Genomic DNA, 18,060 nt, shown 5'->3' on the forward strand with positions numbered 1-18,060 from the left:
AATTAAAGAGTCGATTATTTTGGGGGAAAAAGTATTTCTTCTAGGCTTGTATTTACACTTCGTATAAAAGAACTTCAAATCGTGAGGTCTTAATCTTGATATGTTGCTTGTTACCGTATTCCCAGCACCTACAATCATGTGTGGGAAATAGTAAACACAGAATATCTGTTAAATGAATAATGCTTTTGAAAGATATAGTCTATAAAAAATGGTTTAATGTAAATGCCTCTTTTTAAACTATAAATGACAAAATATCCCCACTTCTAGAAGTATTCTCTCATAATATAACTAAACACAAAAATGGTCACAATACATATATATGGTAGTTCCAAAAAAGGTTCCCTTTATTTCTTTCATATGGTGTGTATCTTAGGTTGTATCATTTTTAGTCTTAAAGGCTGCCTTACCCTTGTGGCAATACAGAGAACATCAATAGTATAACACTTCTCTCACGTAAGCTTAAGGGAAGGAGCTCCCCCTGCTGGCTGTATATATAGTTTTGCCATAACTGACAAGAGAAAACAAACAAAAAACTCCTGAGTCACTAACCAGCTGAGTGAGTTTCTGCAAAGTTCAACTTTTCCAAGTTTCCCTTTGCTCAACCAAAGGTTGTGGGTAAATGGAGATCATTTTTTAAAAATTTCTAGTAGCTCTCAATTACCAAGACTAAGATTCAGATTTTTTTCCTACAAATCAACCCCTTTATAATGAGGTCATAAGAAACACAAGTAAATTATGCCAAAAAAAAAACCAAAAATAAAAATCCTTAACTTTAAGATGCTAAAGAGCTTAAAGAAAATGAGGAGAAACTGTTGCTAAAATATGCTGTATGCAAGCTCAATCAGTTTCTTTCATCTAGTCATATTCTAAGTTATTTCAGGGTAGACCAGGCTGCTAATTATATATCAAAAACATACCTAAAACGGTTATCAATATTAACAAATTTGTAATTAAATTCACAATTTTGCAGCCAAATTCCAAATTTAAGACAAATCTACCCTAATCTAAATGATAACTTATTTTTGTCTCTCAAAAGAAATGAGTTTATGAAAAAGGAAAAAGCACATCTGGGTAAGGCGGAAGATTGAAAAAAAAAAAACGCATCTAACTTTGGTCCCCACCAAAACCACACTAAAAATATTGTAAAGATAATTTTTAAATCATAACCCACAAGGACCAGAGTGAAGGACAAAAAAAAAAAAAGGAGCATGGAGAACAGAATGTTTTGAAGCTGGAAAAGCAAACAAACATAAATTGACAGAGGATCCTAGAAAGCCAAATCCCAAATTAACAGGAAAGCTGAAATCCAACTTATGTGATACCACATAGTCCACAAGAGACTTGGGGATTGGCAACCAGCTCCCCAAGAGGCTTGACAAGAAATATGGGGAGAAGGCTGTTGAGCAGTAGTTGGATCCCTCGTTCCTCTCTTCATAAGGTTGGGCAATTACCACTTTCCCACCCCTGCAAAAGTTTAAGAGTCTTATTTTTGAAGAGAGTGATAACAGAGTCCTTGGACAACCAGCTGAGGGTGAGTACCTTACCTAAAACAGGGACTCAGTGGCCATATGCATACTGAATGCAGAGACTCCCAGCTCTCTTCACCCCACTCGGCTCCCAAAATACCAGCAGCCAGACCTTCACCCTTCGAGCAGGAGATCAGAAGACTCTTCCTTGAAGAATCTGACCAGCCCAAAAGAAAGACTTGAAGATACTGACCTGAGGGGTTCCACAACAAAGGGCCTGTCCAGATGGCACTTCAATGAAGCTCAAAATCAATAAGCCCTGCCAGGGAGCCCAGAGTTCAAGTCAGCATTTAGACTCCCATACTTACTTATGAGCAGACAGCCAAGGAATACCAGACATCTAAGGAAAGCTTCTAAATATAATACAGTTTTGAAAGTTTCTTTCCTCCCTGTATAATCTTATCTCTTCCAAATTGTTTTCTTTTGTCTGTTTTAGTCTCTATCATAATATCCTTAGAGCAATAAGAAAATATATTGCATCTATGAAACAAGAACAGGATACCATATAAAAGAAACATTCATGTTCTCACTCATAGGTGGGAATTGAACAATGAGAACACATGGACACAGGAAGGGGAACATCACACTCTGGGGACTGTTGTGGGGTGGGGGGAGGGGGGAGGGATAGCATTAGGAGATACACCTAATGCTAAATGATGAGTTAATGGTTGCAGCACACCAACATGGCACATGTATACATATGTAACAAACCTTCACATTGTGCACATGTACCCTAAAACTTAAAGTATAATAATAATAAAATAAAAAAAAGAAACATTCAAATAGCAACCCAAAAAGATTTCTCAATCACAGGACTGGAAAATAAAGTTGAGGTAATCTCCAAGAAAATAAATCAAAAGAACAAGGAGTTGGAAAGAGAGAAAGAGACAAAACGTTACAGCCAGGTGCAGTGGCTCACACCTGTAATCCTGGCACTTAGGGGGGCCGAGATAGGGGGATCACTTGATTGAGCACAGGAGTTTGAGACCAGCCTGGGCAACGTGGTTGAAACCCCATCGCTACAAAAAATACAAAAATTAGCCAGGTGTGGTAGTGTGCACCTGTGGTCCCAGCTACTCAGGAAGCTGATGTGGGAGGATCACCTGAGCCGCAGGAGGTCAAGGCTGCAGTGAGCCATGATTGCACCACTGCACTCCAACATGGGCAACAGACGAGACCCTGTCTCAAAAAAAAAAAGAAAGAACATTACAGAACTTGTCTGTAAGTTCCAACAGCCAAACAATAGAACCCCAGAAAGACGAAAAAGAAAAAAAGAAAAAGGAGGGAGAAAAAACAACAAAGAAATAATTCAGAGAATATTTCCAGAATTGAATGACAAAAGTTGCCTGATTGAAAGAGCCTGTCTAGGCCCAGTGACAATGACCTGAGTGAAAACAGACCCACTCCAAGCAACATGATTGTTATATTTCAGGAACACCAAGAACAAGGAGAACAGTCCACAAGCTTTTAAAGGGGAAAAAAAAAATAGTCCAGGATAAAGCGTCAGTCATCAGAAAGGCTTCAGCCTTCTCAAGAGCAACAAGACAAGTGAGAAGGCAATAGAGCAAGTATAGAATAGTCGATCAAAGCGCATATATTTAGAATCAAGACATTTGACATTTTCACCCGTGCACAGTTACCAAAAACTTACTTCACAAGCACTCTCTCTCAAGGGGATATGGGAAACAAAATAAAAAGAATAATCAAGAAAGAAATATAAGATCCAGGATACAAGAGATCCAACACAGAAGAGAGACAAAGAAAGCCTCCACAATGAGGCTCCCAGGATGGCAGTGCATGCAGATGGAGCCCAGCCAGTAGGGAGTGAAGCAGCGTGGCTCAATCAACAGTCGTGTGAGGGAAGTCAACACAAGAGGCTTCCTGCTGCCGGACCATCTTTCTAACTGAAGGACAGAATGCCCAGGAGAACTCGTCCATATTTTCATCTGTACTTGTGGTTTTTGTTTGTGTTTTTGTTTTTTAGAGATGGAGTCTTGCTCTGTTGCCCAGGCTGGAGTGTAGTGGTGCAGTCTTGGCTCACTGCAACCTCCGCTTCCCAGGTTTTAAAAAATTCTCCTACCTCAGCCTCCAGAGTAGCTGGGATTACAGGTGCATGCCACCAGGCCCAGCTATTTTTTTTTTTTTTGTATTTTTGGTAGAGATGGGGTTTCACCATGTTGGCCAGGATGGTCTTGAACTCCTGATTTCATGATCCTCCTGCCTCAGCCTCCCAAAGTGCTGGGATTACAGGCATGAGCCATTGCACCCTGCTTATTTTTATTTTTTATTTTTTGAGTCAGGGTCTCACTCTGTCACCCAGGTGGGAGTGTAGTGGCACAATCTTGGCTCACTGCAACCTCTGCTTCCCAGGCTCATGCGATTATCATGCCTCAGTCTCCCGAGTACCTGGGACTACAGATGCATGCCACAACGCCCAGCGAGTTTTTGTTTATTTTTTTTAGTGATGAGGTCTTACTATGTTGCCTAGGCTGGTCTCCCACTCGCAAGCTCAAGCGATCCTCCTGCTTCAGCCTCCCAAAGTGACAGGATTACAGGGGTGAGACCCCACACCCAGCGAGCTTGCTCTTTATTTTTTATTCAAAGGTCACCATGGCCTTGCTCCTGCTCCTAGAAGTAGGCCAAAGCACAATACTTCTGTGGGCATGGAGGGGAGAGCATGGAAAGGCCTTGCTGAGCTTTGAATCAAAAATAAAAAGCAAGCCTCTCCCCCAACTTAGTTGATTATTCAATAACTAGCCTGGACTGGGCATAGTAGTTCATGCCTGTAATCCCAGCACTTTGGGAGGCCAAGGCAGGCGCATCATTTGAGGTCATGGGTTTAAGACCAGCCTGGCCAACCTGGTGAAACCCCATCTCTACTAAAAATAAAAATAAAAAAATTAGCTGGGTGTGGTGGCACACACCTGTAATCCCTGCTACTTGGGGCAGGCTGAAGCAAGAAAATCGCTTGAACTCGGGAGACAGAGGTTGCAGTGAGCCAAGATCGCACCACTGCACTCCAGCCTGGGCAACACAGCAAGATTCTATCTCAAAAATAAATAAATAAATAAATAAATAAATAAATAAATAAATAAATGAATAGTAACAACTAGCCTAAAGCATAGACTGGCAGAAGTCACAGGGCTCATTTATAACCTTGCCCTTTGACTTCCCCAGAAGGGAACCTAAAACCAGGTTGGGACCCAGAGACAGTACAGTTTACCTTCTGAAAGGTTTTATCTAAGATAGCAACATTACCCTTTCCCCACATAACAAGGCTTGGCCTTGCTACTCTGTTTTTCAGAACCATATATTGCTTAGGAACCTATACAGGAAGTGGAGAAAGTATGAAGAAAAGCAAGGTAATGGTTAACACAAATGTGGGGCAGAGAGATTTCAACCAGGAAGGAGCACACAGGGAGCTTTTAACATACCAGTGATATTTGTTACTCAAGCTTGACAGGTGAATATCCACATGTATACATGTTTGTTTACCTATTCTTTAAAAAATACATATATGTATTACATTCTCTTGTTTATGATACATTCTATAATAAAAGATATTTTAAGTAGTAAGTGAATTCCTGTTTAAAATCAGTGAAATTGTTTTAACATCTTGAAAAACTAAAGGAACACCCAACATATTCTTAATAATTTTATGCCTGCAAATGTGAAAAGTCATGGCAAATTCTGTATAATACACTAGGGATGACATAAGAAGAAACAGAAGATACAAATAATCCTGTAGTTATTTTAAAAGCTGGATGGATAATTTAAAACATTCCTACAGGCCAAGTACGTTAGCTTATGCCTTGTAATCCCAGCACTTTGGGAGGCCAAGGCAGGAGGATCACTTGAGCTCAGGAGTTTGAGACCAGCCTGAGTAGCAGAGCAAGACCTTCCCCCACCACCCACTCCATGCCTCCATCTCTACAAAAAAAAAAAAAATATAAAAAAATATATATTATCTATCTATCTATCTATCTATCTATCTATCTATCTATCTATCTATTATCTATCTATCTATCTATCTATCTATCTATCTATCTATCTATCTATACACACACACACAAACACACACACACACACACAAATTAGCCAGGTGTGGTGGCACACATCTGCAGTCCCAACTACTCGGGAGGCTGTGGGAGAATCACTTAAGCCCAGGAGGCATAGGTTGCAATGAACTGTGATCACACCACTGCATTCCAGCCTGGGTGACACAGCAAGACCCTGTCTCAAAAAAAAAACAACAACAACAACAACAACAAAAAAACACCACTTGAATATTCTAAGAGACTGTCTTTAAAAAATAATTTTTTCTCTTCCTTTTACATTTCTGTATTTTCCAAAGTTTCCATGGGTATATTACATTTCTAACACTTTATCATATTTTATATAATTCACATGCCATGAAATTGTACAACCATCACCACTATCTAATTCCAGAACATTTTCACCACACCAATAAGAAGCCCATACCATTAGTAGTCATTGCCCATTCCCCTACCCCCAGCCTCTAGCAACCACTAATCTACTTTTTGTCTCTACATATTTGCCAAATGGAATCATACAATATGGTAATTTTTGTGTCTGGCTTCTTTCACTTAGAATAATGTTTTCAAAGTTTATCCATGATGTAACATGAGTCAATACTTCATTCTTTTATGGCTGAATAATATTCAATTATATGAATAATAATCACATTTGATATATCCATTCATCTATTGATAGACATTTGAATTGTTTCTACTTTTTGGCTATTATGAACAACGCTGCTATGAACATTTTTGTACAAGTTTCTGTGGGGACATATGTCTTCAATTCTCTCGGGTAGAAATCTAGGAGTGAAAATGCCGGTTGGGTGGGTTATTTTTATAATTTTACAAAGAGAATTGTCTTTTAGTGGAAAATGTTGAGTTTTAGTGCCACCAAACTCAGGACCACACAAATTCTTTTTCCTGCCACAGAGGACAAGGTATTAATGAAGAGAAGACACTCATTATGAAAAGAAAAAGATTATTCACCTATTTCACAAACCATCAGTCTCTACCAGGCATTTTAGGCATTTATCATAGTAAGATTTAATCATATTATTATCAGGATGCAAGAGTGGACATATTAATAAAATTAGGCTGTAAGCTGTCTAAAATTTCTTTTTTTTTTTTGAGACGGAGTCTCGCTCTGTCGCCCAGGCTGGAGTGCAGTGGTGCAATCTCAGCTCACTGCAAGCTCCGCCTTCCGGGTTCACGCCATTCTCCTGCCTCAGCCTCTCTGAGTAGCTGGGACTACAGGCGCCCGCCACCACACCCAGCTAATTTTTTGTATTTTTTTAGTAGAGACGGGGTTTCACCATGGTCTCGATCTCCTGACCTCGTGATCCACCCGCCTCGGCCTCCCAAAGTGCTGGGATTACAAGCGTGAGCCACCGCACCCAGCCTAAAATTTCTATATTGATCAGCAAAGCTAAGATAATATTTCTGTATATATTTACATTTTGCTCATTTTTTTTTTCAGTTTTCAAGTGACAGCTAGATTTTATCACTTGATCTGTAAAACTATTTCACAAATTCAACCAGCATAACTTACATTTACTATACCAGTGCAGGAAATGGCAAAACTATACAATGCTAATAATTAATATGACCTTCCTTCTGCTTTCAGGAAAAACAGGTTAAGCAAACCACTTAAAAATCCTAATATCAGAATCAACCTCCTGACCAAATACTCTTTTTATTCTTCTAATTGTGCCTTGAAGCTTTTAGGTGTATTTCCCTGCATACCAACCTACATTTGTTCAATAATCCATTTGGCCCAAGAAAGATAAAGTACTGATTTCATATGCAAACTATGCTGAAGCCACACATTCTAATAAACCAGAAACTCTGTATTTATAACTCATGTTATAAATTTCTTCTTGCTCAGTTGTATTCCAATAACATTACAGTTATCTATCTAATTGCTAAGAAAAAGTAGAACCCTCTTATGTCACAGTTTATAATGGAAAGTGTGGACTTTTGAGATACCCATCTTCAGATCCTATCTCAAATACTTACCAACTGTGTGACACTTGCCAAATTACTTAACCTTTCTGAATCAGTTTCCTAATAAAATATGCCTAAAGCTACATACAATTTTGGAGTTGCTATGAGAAATAAAAGCAAATTTGGCATGAAGCATGTACTCAATGAATGGTAACAGCTGCTGCTACTCTTATTATCAATTTTCAGTATTAAATTGGTTATACCATGGTTATCCTTAGATAAATGGTTAAATATAGGGGGAAAAAAGTATGCTCTTCTATAATACAATATTGATCTTGTTTTTCTTATTCCCAGCCCAGTTTTAAAACAAGGAGATACTACTATAAGGCTTGGTGTAGGAAACCATAAAATGTAAGTAGCTAGGTCATTTGTGTTAGAAATAAAAATGATCTAGCCATTTTAATATTTATTTTTGACTCTTATTTCAAAATTACTATATTACCTTTTGTGTATTAACAAGAAATAACCCAGTTTAATAAAACAATAAAATAGTTTTTATTCTATAGCATGTTATAGAAGGAGAAAAATCTGTCAGGTGAGGTGGCTCACACCTGTAATCCCAGCATTTGAGGAGGCCATAGAGGGCAGATTGCTTGAGCCCAGGAGTTCAAGACCAGCCTGGGTAACATGGTGAAACTGTGTCTCTACAAAAAAGTACAAAAATTAGCTGGGCATGGTGGCACCCATCTAAGTCCCAGCTACTCGGCAGGATGAGGTAAAAAGATCGCTTGAACCCGGGAAGCAGAGGCTGCAATGAGCCAAGACTGCAGCACTGGGAGGAGAAGAAGGGGTGAGGAAAGAAAAGGAGAAGAAGAGGGAAAAGAGGAGAAGGAAAAGGAGAAGGGAGAAGAAGAAGAAGAAGAAGAAGAAGAAGAAGAATCACTTATGCAAAGAATCATAAGCATCAAATCTTTGTGGAGGCCAAAATAGGGATTATCTGAACTTCTGCATACTAAATACAAGAAAGTCAATATGTTATTCAGTGTGATAGTGAAATCTCAGGGTTTTTTAAATCTCAATTCTTTAGAATTAGTTGACTTTGAGGAAAGAGGCAAAACATGCAACTACTGGAATCAGGGATTTAGTCATGAAATATCTAACTTCTGGAATTTCAAGATGGGCAAATAACCATGTAGTCAAATTTTTGACAGTGTCTATATCAAAATACAGTATCCTATGATGAGAGCAATAATTCTAATGCAGTTATTTCTTACCAAAAAAACATTCTGTTCCATTGAGTAGGGTCTTATTAGCAAAGAGAGAATTGAACTCTCAGGAAAGGTGCCAGACAACCCTGTATTCTCTGAAATGCAAAGCCCTGGCTGGAATTAAAGAGACAAACTCTAAAATACATAGGAAGGATGCATTGACAAATACATGAATTACGTTGAGAGCTTGTGGGCACATTCTTCTAAAATGACATAAATGCTAGTCCTTATATAAATCAAGTAAATTTAAATTCCAAATGATAATCAGTCCCTAGTAACTAACAATAGAATTCACCAATCTGTGACCCTGGACTAGCCTGATATTCCTCTCTGTCTCCTGAACTTGCTCCACCCTCCCTTATACTTTCCCACACATCAAAAACCCATGCATTTACCATTCTGTGCTTTTAGCTGCTGGTATAAACAATAATAATGAGTAGGATATAAACATAGTTGAAAGGAGGAGAATCAAAACCAAGGTTTCTCATAATAGAAGGGGAAAATATTTTTTAACTTGACATGTGTAAGTCAATCAGAATTAATGGAAAACTATCAAATACTTATAATACATGCCAACTTTCAATAGCTACACACAAATCACACACACACACACACACACACACACACACACACACACACACACACCACACACACACACACACACACACACACACACACACACACACACACACCCCTACACACCCTTCTTCCTTCTCTAGCTATGTCAGACAAGTGCTTGACTCTGGAGAAAAGCCTATTCAAAGTCAGTCTACTCAATCGCATTCCTGTTTGTATGAACGACAGTGATATTATTATGATAATCAAGCAGCACTCTTTTTTTTTTTTTTTTTTTTTTTTTTTCTGAGAGCCTCACTCTGTTGCCTAGGCTGCAGTGCAGTGGCGCAATCTTGGCTCACTGCAACCCCCGCCTCCTGGGTTCAAGTGATTCTCCTGCCTCAGCCTCCTGAGTAGCTGGGATTACAGATGTGTCACCACATCCAGCTAATTTTTATATTTTTAGTAGAGATGGGGTTTCACCATGTTGGCGAGGCTGGTCTTGAACTCCTAACCTCGGGTGATCTGCCCACTTTGGCCTCCCAAAGTGCTGGGATTATAGGCATGAGCCACCATGCCCCGCCTGCAGCAATCTGTTAATATCTATTAGGTAAAACCTTCTTTAATAAACAGCATAAATAATACTTTAGGGATAACAAACAGCAATATAATAGAAGCAAGAAAATACAGGATTTTCTTTTAATAATAAACATAAGAATGAAATTTAAGCGATTAATTTCATTACCAGAAACTAATCAAAGCCCAAAAATTGTTTCATGAAAGCAAACACATCTTAATTTGCAATTCTGAAAAAAAAGCACTCTAGGAGGTGTCAGTTTACATACAAAATGTGACAGAGTGAAAGAGCAACAAAAGGCAACTTCCACAATCTCCTGAAAAGCTGTCACAGGCATTTTATCGAAAACATCATTGTGCCTATATTTACCATACCTGAGCATACTGTTCTGCCATGCTGCATGTTAATAAAGAATGCAAAACAAAAATAGTTAAATATTAGCAGAATAAAACATAAGGCTATTGCATGGAGAATTTTAAAATTAATTCACAAGGTTTTATACCTAGTATTTAATATGTATCAGCAATTTAACGATTTATTTTTAATTGATTAACAAACCACACAGCTCCCACGCAGCTCTTAGTTATGATTATGCAAGAGATAGGTTACATTTGCTAAAATATGTTGCCATCTTCAGATTTCAGAGCAAGTTGTTAAGGTCCTGTTACAAGAATCTATTTCTTTAAATCAACTATTTAATTCACTTAGTGTAGCAACACAGAGAATAAGAGAATAAGGACATGCCTTTTAGGTTATGTCTGTGTGATGCTGTTTTATTTATTTATTTTTATTTTTATTTATTTATTTATTTATTTTTGAGATGGAGTTTTGCTCTGGTCGCCCAGGCTGGAGTGCAATGGTGCGATCTCGGTTCACTGCAACCTCTGCCTCCCGGGTTCAAGTGATTCTCCTGCCTCAACCTCCTGAGTAGCTGGGACTACAGGTGCCAGCCACCACTCCCAGCTAATTTTTAGTAGAGATGGGGTTTCACCATGTTGGCCAGGCTGGTCTCAAACACCTGACCTCAGGTGATCCACCAGCCTCGCCTGGACAAATTTTTATTTTTATAACAGCATCACTGGCTGGGTGTGGTGGCTCACGCCTGTAATCCCAGCACTTTGGGAGGCCAAGGAGGGTGAATCACCTAAGGTCAGGAGTTCGAGATCAGCCTGACCAGCCTGACCAACAAGGTGAAACCTCGTCTCTACTAAAAATACAAAAATTAGCCAGGCCTGGTGGTGGGCGCCTATAGTTCCAGCTACTCGGGAGGCTTAGACAGGAGAATTGCCTGAACCTGGGAGGCAGAGGTTGTAGTGAGCCAAGATTACGCCACTGCACTCCAGCCTGGGTGACGGAGTGAGACTCTGTCTCAAAAAATAAATAAATAAAACAAAATTTTAATCATTATTCAGCATTAGATAAAATTATTGTCAAAGTAAAGTACTACCTACCTCAAATCTAGAATAATAAATCTAAGGTTGTAACATTAGACATGAAGTATACATTTTAACTGAAAAATAGGAAGCTGTCTGAGTTGTTCCTTGTTCTTAGTTCTGAGGGTATAAGCTTGCATTTAAAACTTCTCAATATATTCACAAACAGAGACTGTTGGCTCAGCTTTCCTAACATTCTAGTTGCGTGTGGCAAAAGAAGTAACCCCATTCCAGTACTTACTTCTCTTCTGTGACACAGCCTGCAAGCAGGCAGTCACAATATCACAGTTCCTCTGCACTTTATGCAGAAGCCTATCTTTCTGCTTCAGATGCCGAAGTAACTTGGCCGACTGGATGCCAATTCTGTACTTTAGCTCTCGAAGGATCATCTTCAGTTCATGAGTGTCTATCAGTAAAGAAAAATAAGAATAACGATTAATACCTCGAGAGGAATACAAATTCCAATGTGATATTAGTCCAAAGATAAATAGAACATCCATTTAAACCAACTAATTCTAGGTTTTCACTCAAGATTACATGTATGCATTCAGCTCAGACATTCCGATTAAATAAGTCACTCATTTATCTGCCCTGTCCATGAGACAGATACTGTAAGATAAATTTATCCTTAAGCCTATCTGTAACATGTAAGCAAAAACTCCTATTTCTACCATATCTAGCTCTGGCTGCAAATTTACCTTTCATTGCCTGAAAACTGGCATGTATATTTTGTACCACTGAAGTGTTCTGATGGTAAGCTTCCTAGAAAAGAATCTTTTTTAGCCTGTTACATTAATAATAAACCTAACAGCTAATTTAAAAAAAAAAAAAAGTCTTTAAAGGCTAGGCGTGGTGGCTCACACCTGTAATCCCAGCACTTTGGGAGGCCAAGGTGGGCAGATCACCTGAGGTCAGGAGTTGGAGACCAGCCTGACCAACATGGAGAAACCCCATCTCTACTAAAAATACAAAATTAACTGCGAGTGGTAGCACATGCCTGTAATCCCAGCTACTCCAGAAGCTGAGGCAGGAGAATTGCTTGAACCTGAGAGGAGGAGGTTGCAGTGAACCGAGATCGCGCCATTGCACTCCAGCCTGGGCAACAAGAGTGAAACTCCGCCTCAAAAAAAAAAAAAAAAAAGTCTTTAAAGTACTCATCTATGTTTATAAATGATGAGCTAAAAGTAAATAATTTTACGGCATTTTGTAATGTAGATGAATGTGGCAATACTGGTTTTGTTTTAAATATCCAGTCTTCCAATAGCCTAAAAATATTTCGTCTTAGAGGTACAATATTTCATCTTAGAGCCTCAGCAATTTTTCTTTTTCTTTTTTTTTTTTTGAGACGGAGTCTCGCTCTGTCACCCAGGCTGGAGTGCAGTGGCGCAATCTCGGCTCACTGCAAGCTCCGCCTCCCGGGTTCACGCCATTTTCCTGCCTCAGCCTCTCCGAGTAGCTGGGACTACAGGCGCCCGCCACCACGCCCGGCCAATTTTTTGTATTTTTAGTAGAGACGGGGTTTCACCGTGGTCTCGATCTCCTGACCTCGTGATCCGCCCGCCTCGGCCTCCCAAAGTGCTGGGATTACAAGCGTGAGCCACTGCGCCCGGCTAGCAATTTTTCAAATATGGTAGAAAATAAATTTCCTTTAAACAGATAAATTATAATAATTCTACATTCATAAAACTAATATTCACGACAGCAGTTTTTTTTACTTTATTTTACTTTAAGTTTGGGATACATGTGCAGACTGTGCAAGTTTGTTACCAGTATACATGTGCCATGGTGGTTTGCTGCACCCATCAACTCGTCATCTAGGTTTTAAGCCCCACATGCATTAGGTATTTGTTCTAATGCTCTCTCTCCCCTTGCAGTTTTTCTACAGGTCAAAACAAATTTGGGAACCAGAATTGTCTACTGTCTTTATATAAATGATCATTATGATTTGGGAGGAGGTTTTTTTTTGGTCACATTTGATATGATTAGTCACTAGAGCATGATCTGGTAGGCAGGTGAAGCCTTCCACTCAACTTAACCTTAGCTAGCCCCCCATTAGAGGTTCTCTGTGGGGTCTAGATCTACTCATTTTTAAAGGGATTTGGAGAAACTAAAGAGAATCAGAAGAGAAGAAATGCTCAAAAGTAGAAATGCACTCTAGAGGTCAAAGTCAACTTTTGGGGTCTGTAACAAAGAAATGCAGGGTTCTCAAAACCTCACCTCACCACGGAAAATGCATTTGGCCCCGAGTTTAAAAGGACTGCTTTTGGATCAGCCAACTCTCTAAGTGATTTTTAGGCAAGGAAGTGTGCTCCAAGTCTCAAATTACGCCTAGCATACAAGATTATGCTGAGAAACAAATGGGTATGGTCTTTATAAACACTAATATAAACAATGCTTTAAGTAAGAATAAGAAATTACCATGAAGAAGAGGGCAAAGGCTAGTTCTTCCTCTCCCCCTGATTTTAAACATAGTAGGATATAATGAAAAGAGAACATTTAAGTTAAATGAAAATATGATTAAATATGAGAAAAAGCCTACAAGAGGCAACCAGAGGCTCTTCATTCCTAGATGCCTTCAGATAGAACAAACATCTTTCTCTGAATATTTCAATATTTTGGGCTGGGCACAGTGGCTCACACCTGTAATCCCAGCACTTCGGGGGGCTGAGGCAGGGAGATCACCTGAGGTCAGGAGTTTGAGACCAGCCTGACCAACATGGTGAAACCCCATCTCTACTAAAAATACAAAATTAGCCAGGCATGGTGGCACATGCCTGTAATCCCAGCTACTTGGGAGGCTGAAGCAGGAGCATCGCTTGAAACCAGGAGGCGAAAGTTGCAGTGAGCCAAGATCGTACCATTGCACTCCAGTCTGGGCAACGAGAGCAAAACTCTGCCTAAAAAAAAAAAAAACAACAAAAAAACAAAGAACCAAATCAACATTTTCCTTCTAGAAATAAAAGGGGTAGGAATATAATCACAAAACATTTAAATTATACTTTTCCTCCACAAAAGGGTTCTTACATTATCTCATTTCCAGTGATCCCTAAGGTGCCTACAACTCCAATTCTCTGAATTACATTTATTGTTCAATATGATAAAATTTTTTCAGAGTTGAGGGTGAAAATGTCTTTTACAGCAATATCTGCTGGTATAGAAGCCTCTTGGGGATGGAAACAGGTCTCTTTCATCTTTGAATGCTCCACGGCATCAGCCATAGCCTCTTACACAGTGTTAAATAACTGAGGAAAAATAAGGACATTGTCAACTCACAACCTGTGCTCAGTGTCCTAAGGAATTCCAGGGTATATGATAAAAAGTTATATCTAACATCTGTTGAGCACTTCATACACTCTAACTTACATAATCCTCACCACAGCCCTCTGAGGTAGGTATTATTATTATTATCCCTAGTTATAAGAAAGTGAGACACAGGTTAAATAGCTTGTCCAAGGTCACACAGCTGGTACGGAACTGCGGCCGGATATCAACCCAGGAGTCTGACTCCAAAATTCATCCCCTTAGCCAAGCAAATACTGAAGAGAGCCCAGATGTCCTGAGAAAACATTCTGGTGCCGCACCTAAAGGACCTACACATGTTAAATATATAGCTAAATAAGTGCTACAGCAAAATCCCTAGCAGAGAGAGAAGACAATACACAGGCTATCAGTACTGTATGACATTCTTACTGAATGCAGAGTAGTTATATTGGGGGGAATATTTTTTGAGCCTGAGAAAAAGATCAAATAACCTGATACGCAGCATTCTTTATGCAGACAGCTGTATCATCACCTGATCCTTTAATCTTAGCACGTGAATGATGTTATCAATAAAGGGGAGCGGGAGTGTGTTAGTGTGTGTATGTGTGCACACGTAAGCACGCATATGTGTGTATAGGACTATTATAATATGGCATTTTGTTCATCTTAATAGGGTTGACTACAAGGGAAGAAAGGTTTAACAGGCAACTAGCCATGCAATAAGACTGAAACAGGCAAAATGAACTATTACAGGGCTTGTGGATGGTTAGTTGTGTGGCCACTCATATGAAATCCACTTGCATAGTTAGCTGTACCATTACTACTTCTTTAAACTTTAGCTTGCCAATTTTCCTCTTCAAAAAGGAAATTACTAATCCCCAGAATTCCCTCGGTGATTAAAAATGTAAAATCTTGTAAAAAGAGAAATCATAATTCTTCAAAATTGATTCTGTTGGAGTCTGAAAGAACTATTGCCCTATGGGACTTGTGGCATACACAGACACTCTGAGAACAACCAAATAATTCTATAAAATGAAATGGCACAGCTACAACCAAAGTCCCAGGCAGGGGGAGGAACCTGGAAGCTATTTGTAACAATCAGCCGGGAAAAAAAAAAAAAAAATCTTCACTAGGAAGTCAAAAGAGGAAGCTAAAAGCTGTTTACGTAGGTCTGAGAAAGCAGACAGATTTATTCTTTTCCTAGGTTTTTTTTTTTTTTTTTCCCAAATTTTACAGTGAGGAGATGGGAGACTCTCCTTCCTCCCTCCCCTGGTAACTCAGCCCAAGGACATTACTGTCAAGAAATGTTATGGTGGCTTGGCATCTGTTTTCCATACGTCACCTCATTTTGTAAATGGAGGTCTTGATATTTCTATACCAAAAAAGACAACTGTAATAACTGTGTTACTGCCTGAAAGGCAAGCTATTATGACCAGATGGAAAAAAAAAAGTGTGACACGAGCGCAAGACACGAGCATCAGAGTCTCATAACAGAAGAAACACCAAATTAACCTCTCTCCCTGAAAGCCAAGGCCATTTTCTCAGGTCGACCTCTCCATGCCAACTGAAGGTACCAGCAGTTAAATTCTGTAATAAACCTCAACACTTTAGGGCCCTCCACTAACCTGCCACCGAGAAGGAAAAAAAGAAAACAAAACAACAACAAAAAATCCTAGTGAGCTGCCTGGAACCGTACGTTCTGGCAGAAACAGAATTCACACGCTCTGCTTCGAAACCACATTATCGAATTATTCTGCCTCACTAGTTAAACACTAAGTGGTGTGACCAGGGAAGGCGGACTTAAAAAAAAAAAAAAAAAGGAAAGAACAGCCCTACGACTCGCCTCGATTCTGGCGGCGCCCTCTAGGTAGGTCAGGTATACGTATCAGAACCTCCAACCCTGTCCTAACAGCTGTTCAGGTGAAATTAGAATCTGGGCTGCCTCTCCCCTGGGGCCTCCGCGAACACACCGAGAGATGGGAGGAGGGAAGAGCCGGGAAACTGCCCACTCCATCAACTGATGCTTGATTCAATTACTCCGGAGAACTTAAGAACTAAGTGTGGACATAAATCTGTGCCACGGTGGGTACCAGCGTCAGATCCAAAGAGACAGTATCTGAGCGCTCGGCCGAGCAGCCCAGGTGCGCGCTGGAGCGCCGCAGAGAGGGCGAGGAAAGCCCGGCTCCAGGAAGCCCCCAGGACCCTGCTGCGCCCGGCCCTCACCTTTCTGCCGCAGGTACAGCCTCTGATGCCGCTGGCTCGGTCGCTCCTGCAGCTCCTGTAGCACGCGGGAGTCGCCGGCACCGCTGCGGCCGCCCAGGACCACGTCGGAGCCCGAGGCCTCGGTGGAGCTGTCGAGGCTGTCGCGGCGCCGCCGGCGGCCCTCGGCCCCGCGGCCCCCGCCCGCCGCCTCCTCCTCCTCTGTGCAGCTGTACAGCTCGTTGAGCAGCCCGCTCACCAAGGACGCCGTGCGGCTTGTGCGGCCGCCGCACGCCTCGCCGGGTTCCGTGTCCTCGTCGCCGTCCCACGAGTCCCGGGAGCCCCGCGGCCGCTCCGCCGCTCCCCGCAGGCGCGGGGCTGGGGGAGCTGCAGGAATCGCTTCTTCCTCCTGACTCTCCAGCCTCGCCTCACCACCGCCGCCGCGGAATTCCAGCTCCGTCCGGAGCCCTGGGCGGCCCCCGCCGGTGGGAAGGACGTCCATGGTCCCCGGCGCGCGGCTGCCCGGTTCCCGCTGCTCCTCCCGCCTCGCGGCGCCGGCCAGTTCCGGGAGGAGGCGCGGCCTCGTCCTCACCGGGGGTGCCCCCCTGGGCGCGGCGCCAGCGGACTCTGGATTCCCGAGGTGCCCGGGCCTCCCCCGACCCGGCACCTGAGCCGCTCCCCTCCGCTCCGGACCGGGCGAGAAGGAGACGGCCACGCCACTGAGCTACCTGGGGCCACCTGCTGCCGGGGCCCGGCCTCTACCCAGAGCGCTCTCCCGTGCGCGAGAAGGCGCGGGACGTGGCCAGAACACTGTCGGGAAGAAGCCAGCAGCCCGGAGGGGGAGGGCGCTGCGGCCGCCGCCACCTTCACTTTTAATTAAGCACGTGATTTAACTCAAAAAGAGGGTGACTCTTGCCTCTTATTCAGCTGCCAGCTAGAAAAAATGCCCAGGAGGGTTCTAAACGCCCATCAATAGGCCCAGGCCAGGAGCTCCTTCTTGACATACTCGGAACACAATACCAGCCCTTCTCACTTTCCCACCTGATCTGAGCGCCTTCAAAAGCCTTCTTAGTCTCTGACAATAAGCTTTCTAAAACTCTGAACACCTGGCAAATATTTGGGACTTAATAACGCTGTGAACTTTTTCCTCCAGTGAAAAACAAAGCACTGGATTAAAATCAACTAATTCCCTGATACAAGATGTAACCAGAGTGAGGGTTTAATAAATGTTCTTGAGATGACCGAACTAATACATTA

General features: G+C 41.4%; 1 protein-coding gene across 1 annotated transcript in view; it reads right to left on the bottom strand.

Annotated features, from left to right (window-relative positions):
• TBC1D30 (TBC1 domain family member 30) overlaps positions 1-17,305 on the bottom strand; it is a 103,785-nt gene extending 86,480 nt beyond the window's left edge. The window contains exons 1-2 of the mRNA XM_032173118.2: positions 16,828-17,305; positions 11,585-11,749 (exon numbers count right to left, since the gene is read on the bottom strand). Of these exons, the coding sequence (XP_032029009.1) occupies positions 11,585-11,749; positions 16,828-17,305 (643 nt within the window). The remainder of the gene's footprint in view (positions 1-11,584; positions 11,750-16,827) is intronic.
• Between the last annotated feature and the right edge of the window lie 755 nt (positions 17,306-18,060).

Source organism: Hylobates moloch, unplaced genomic scaffold, assembly GCF_009828535.3.
Source record: "Hylobates moloch isolate HMO894 unplaced genomic scaffold, HMol_V3 SCAFFOLD_13, whole genome shotgun sequence".
Taxonomy (NCBI): Eukaryota; Metazoa; Chordata; class Mammalia; order Primates; family Hylobatidae; genus Hylobates; species Hylobates moloch.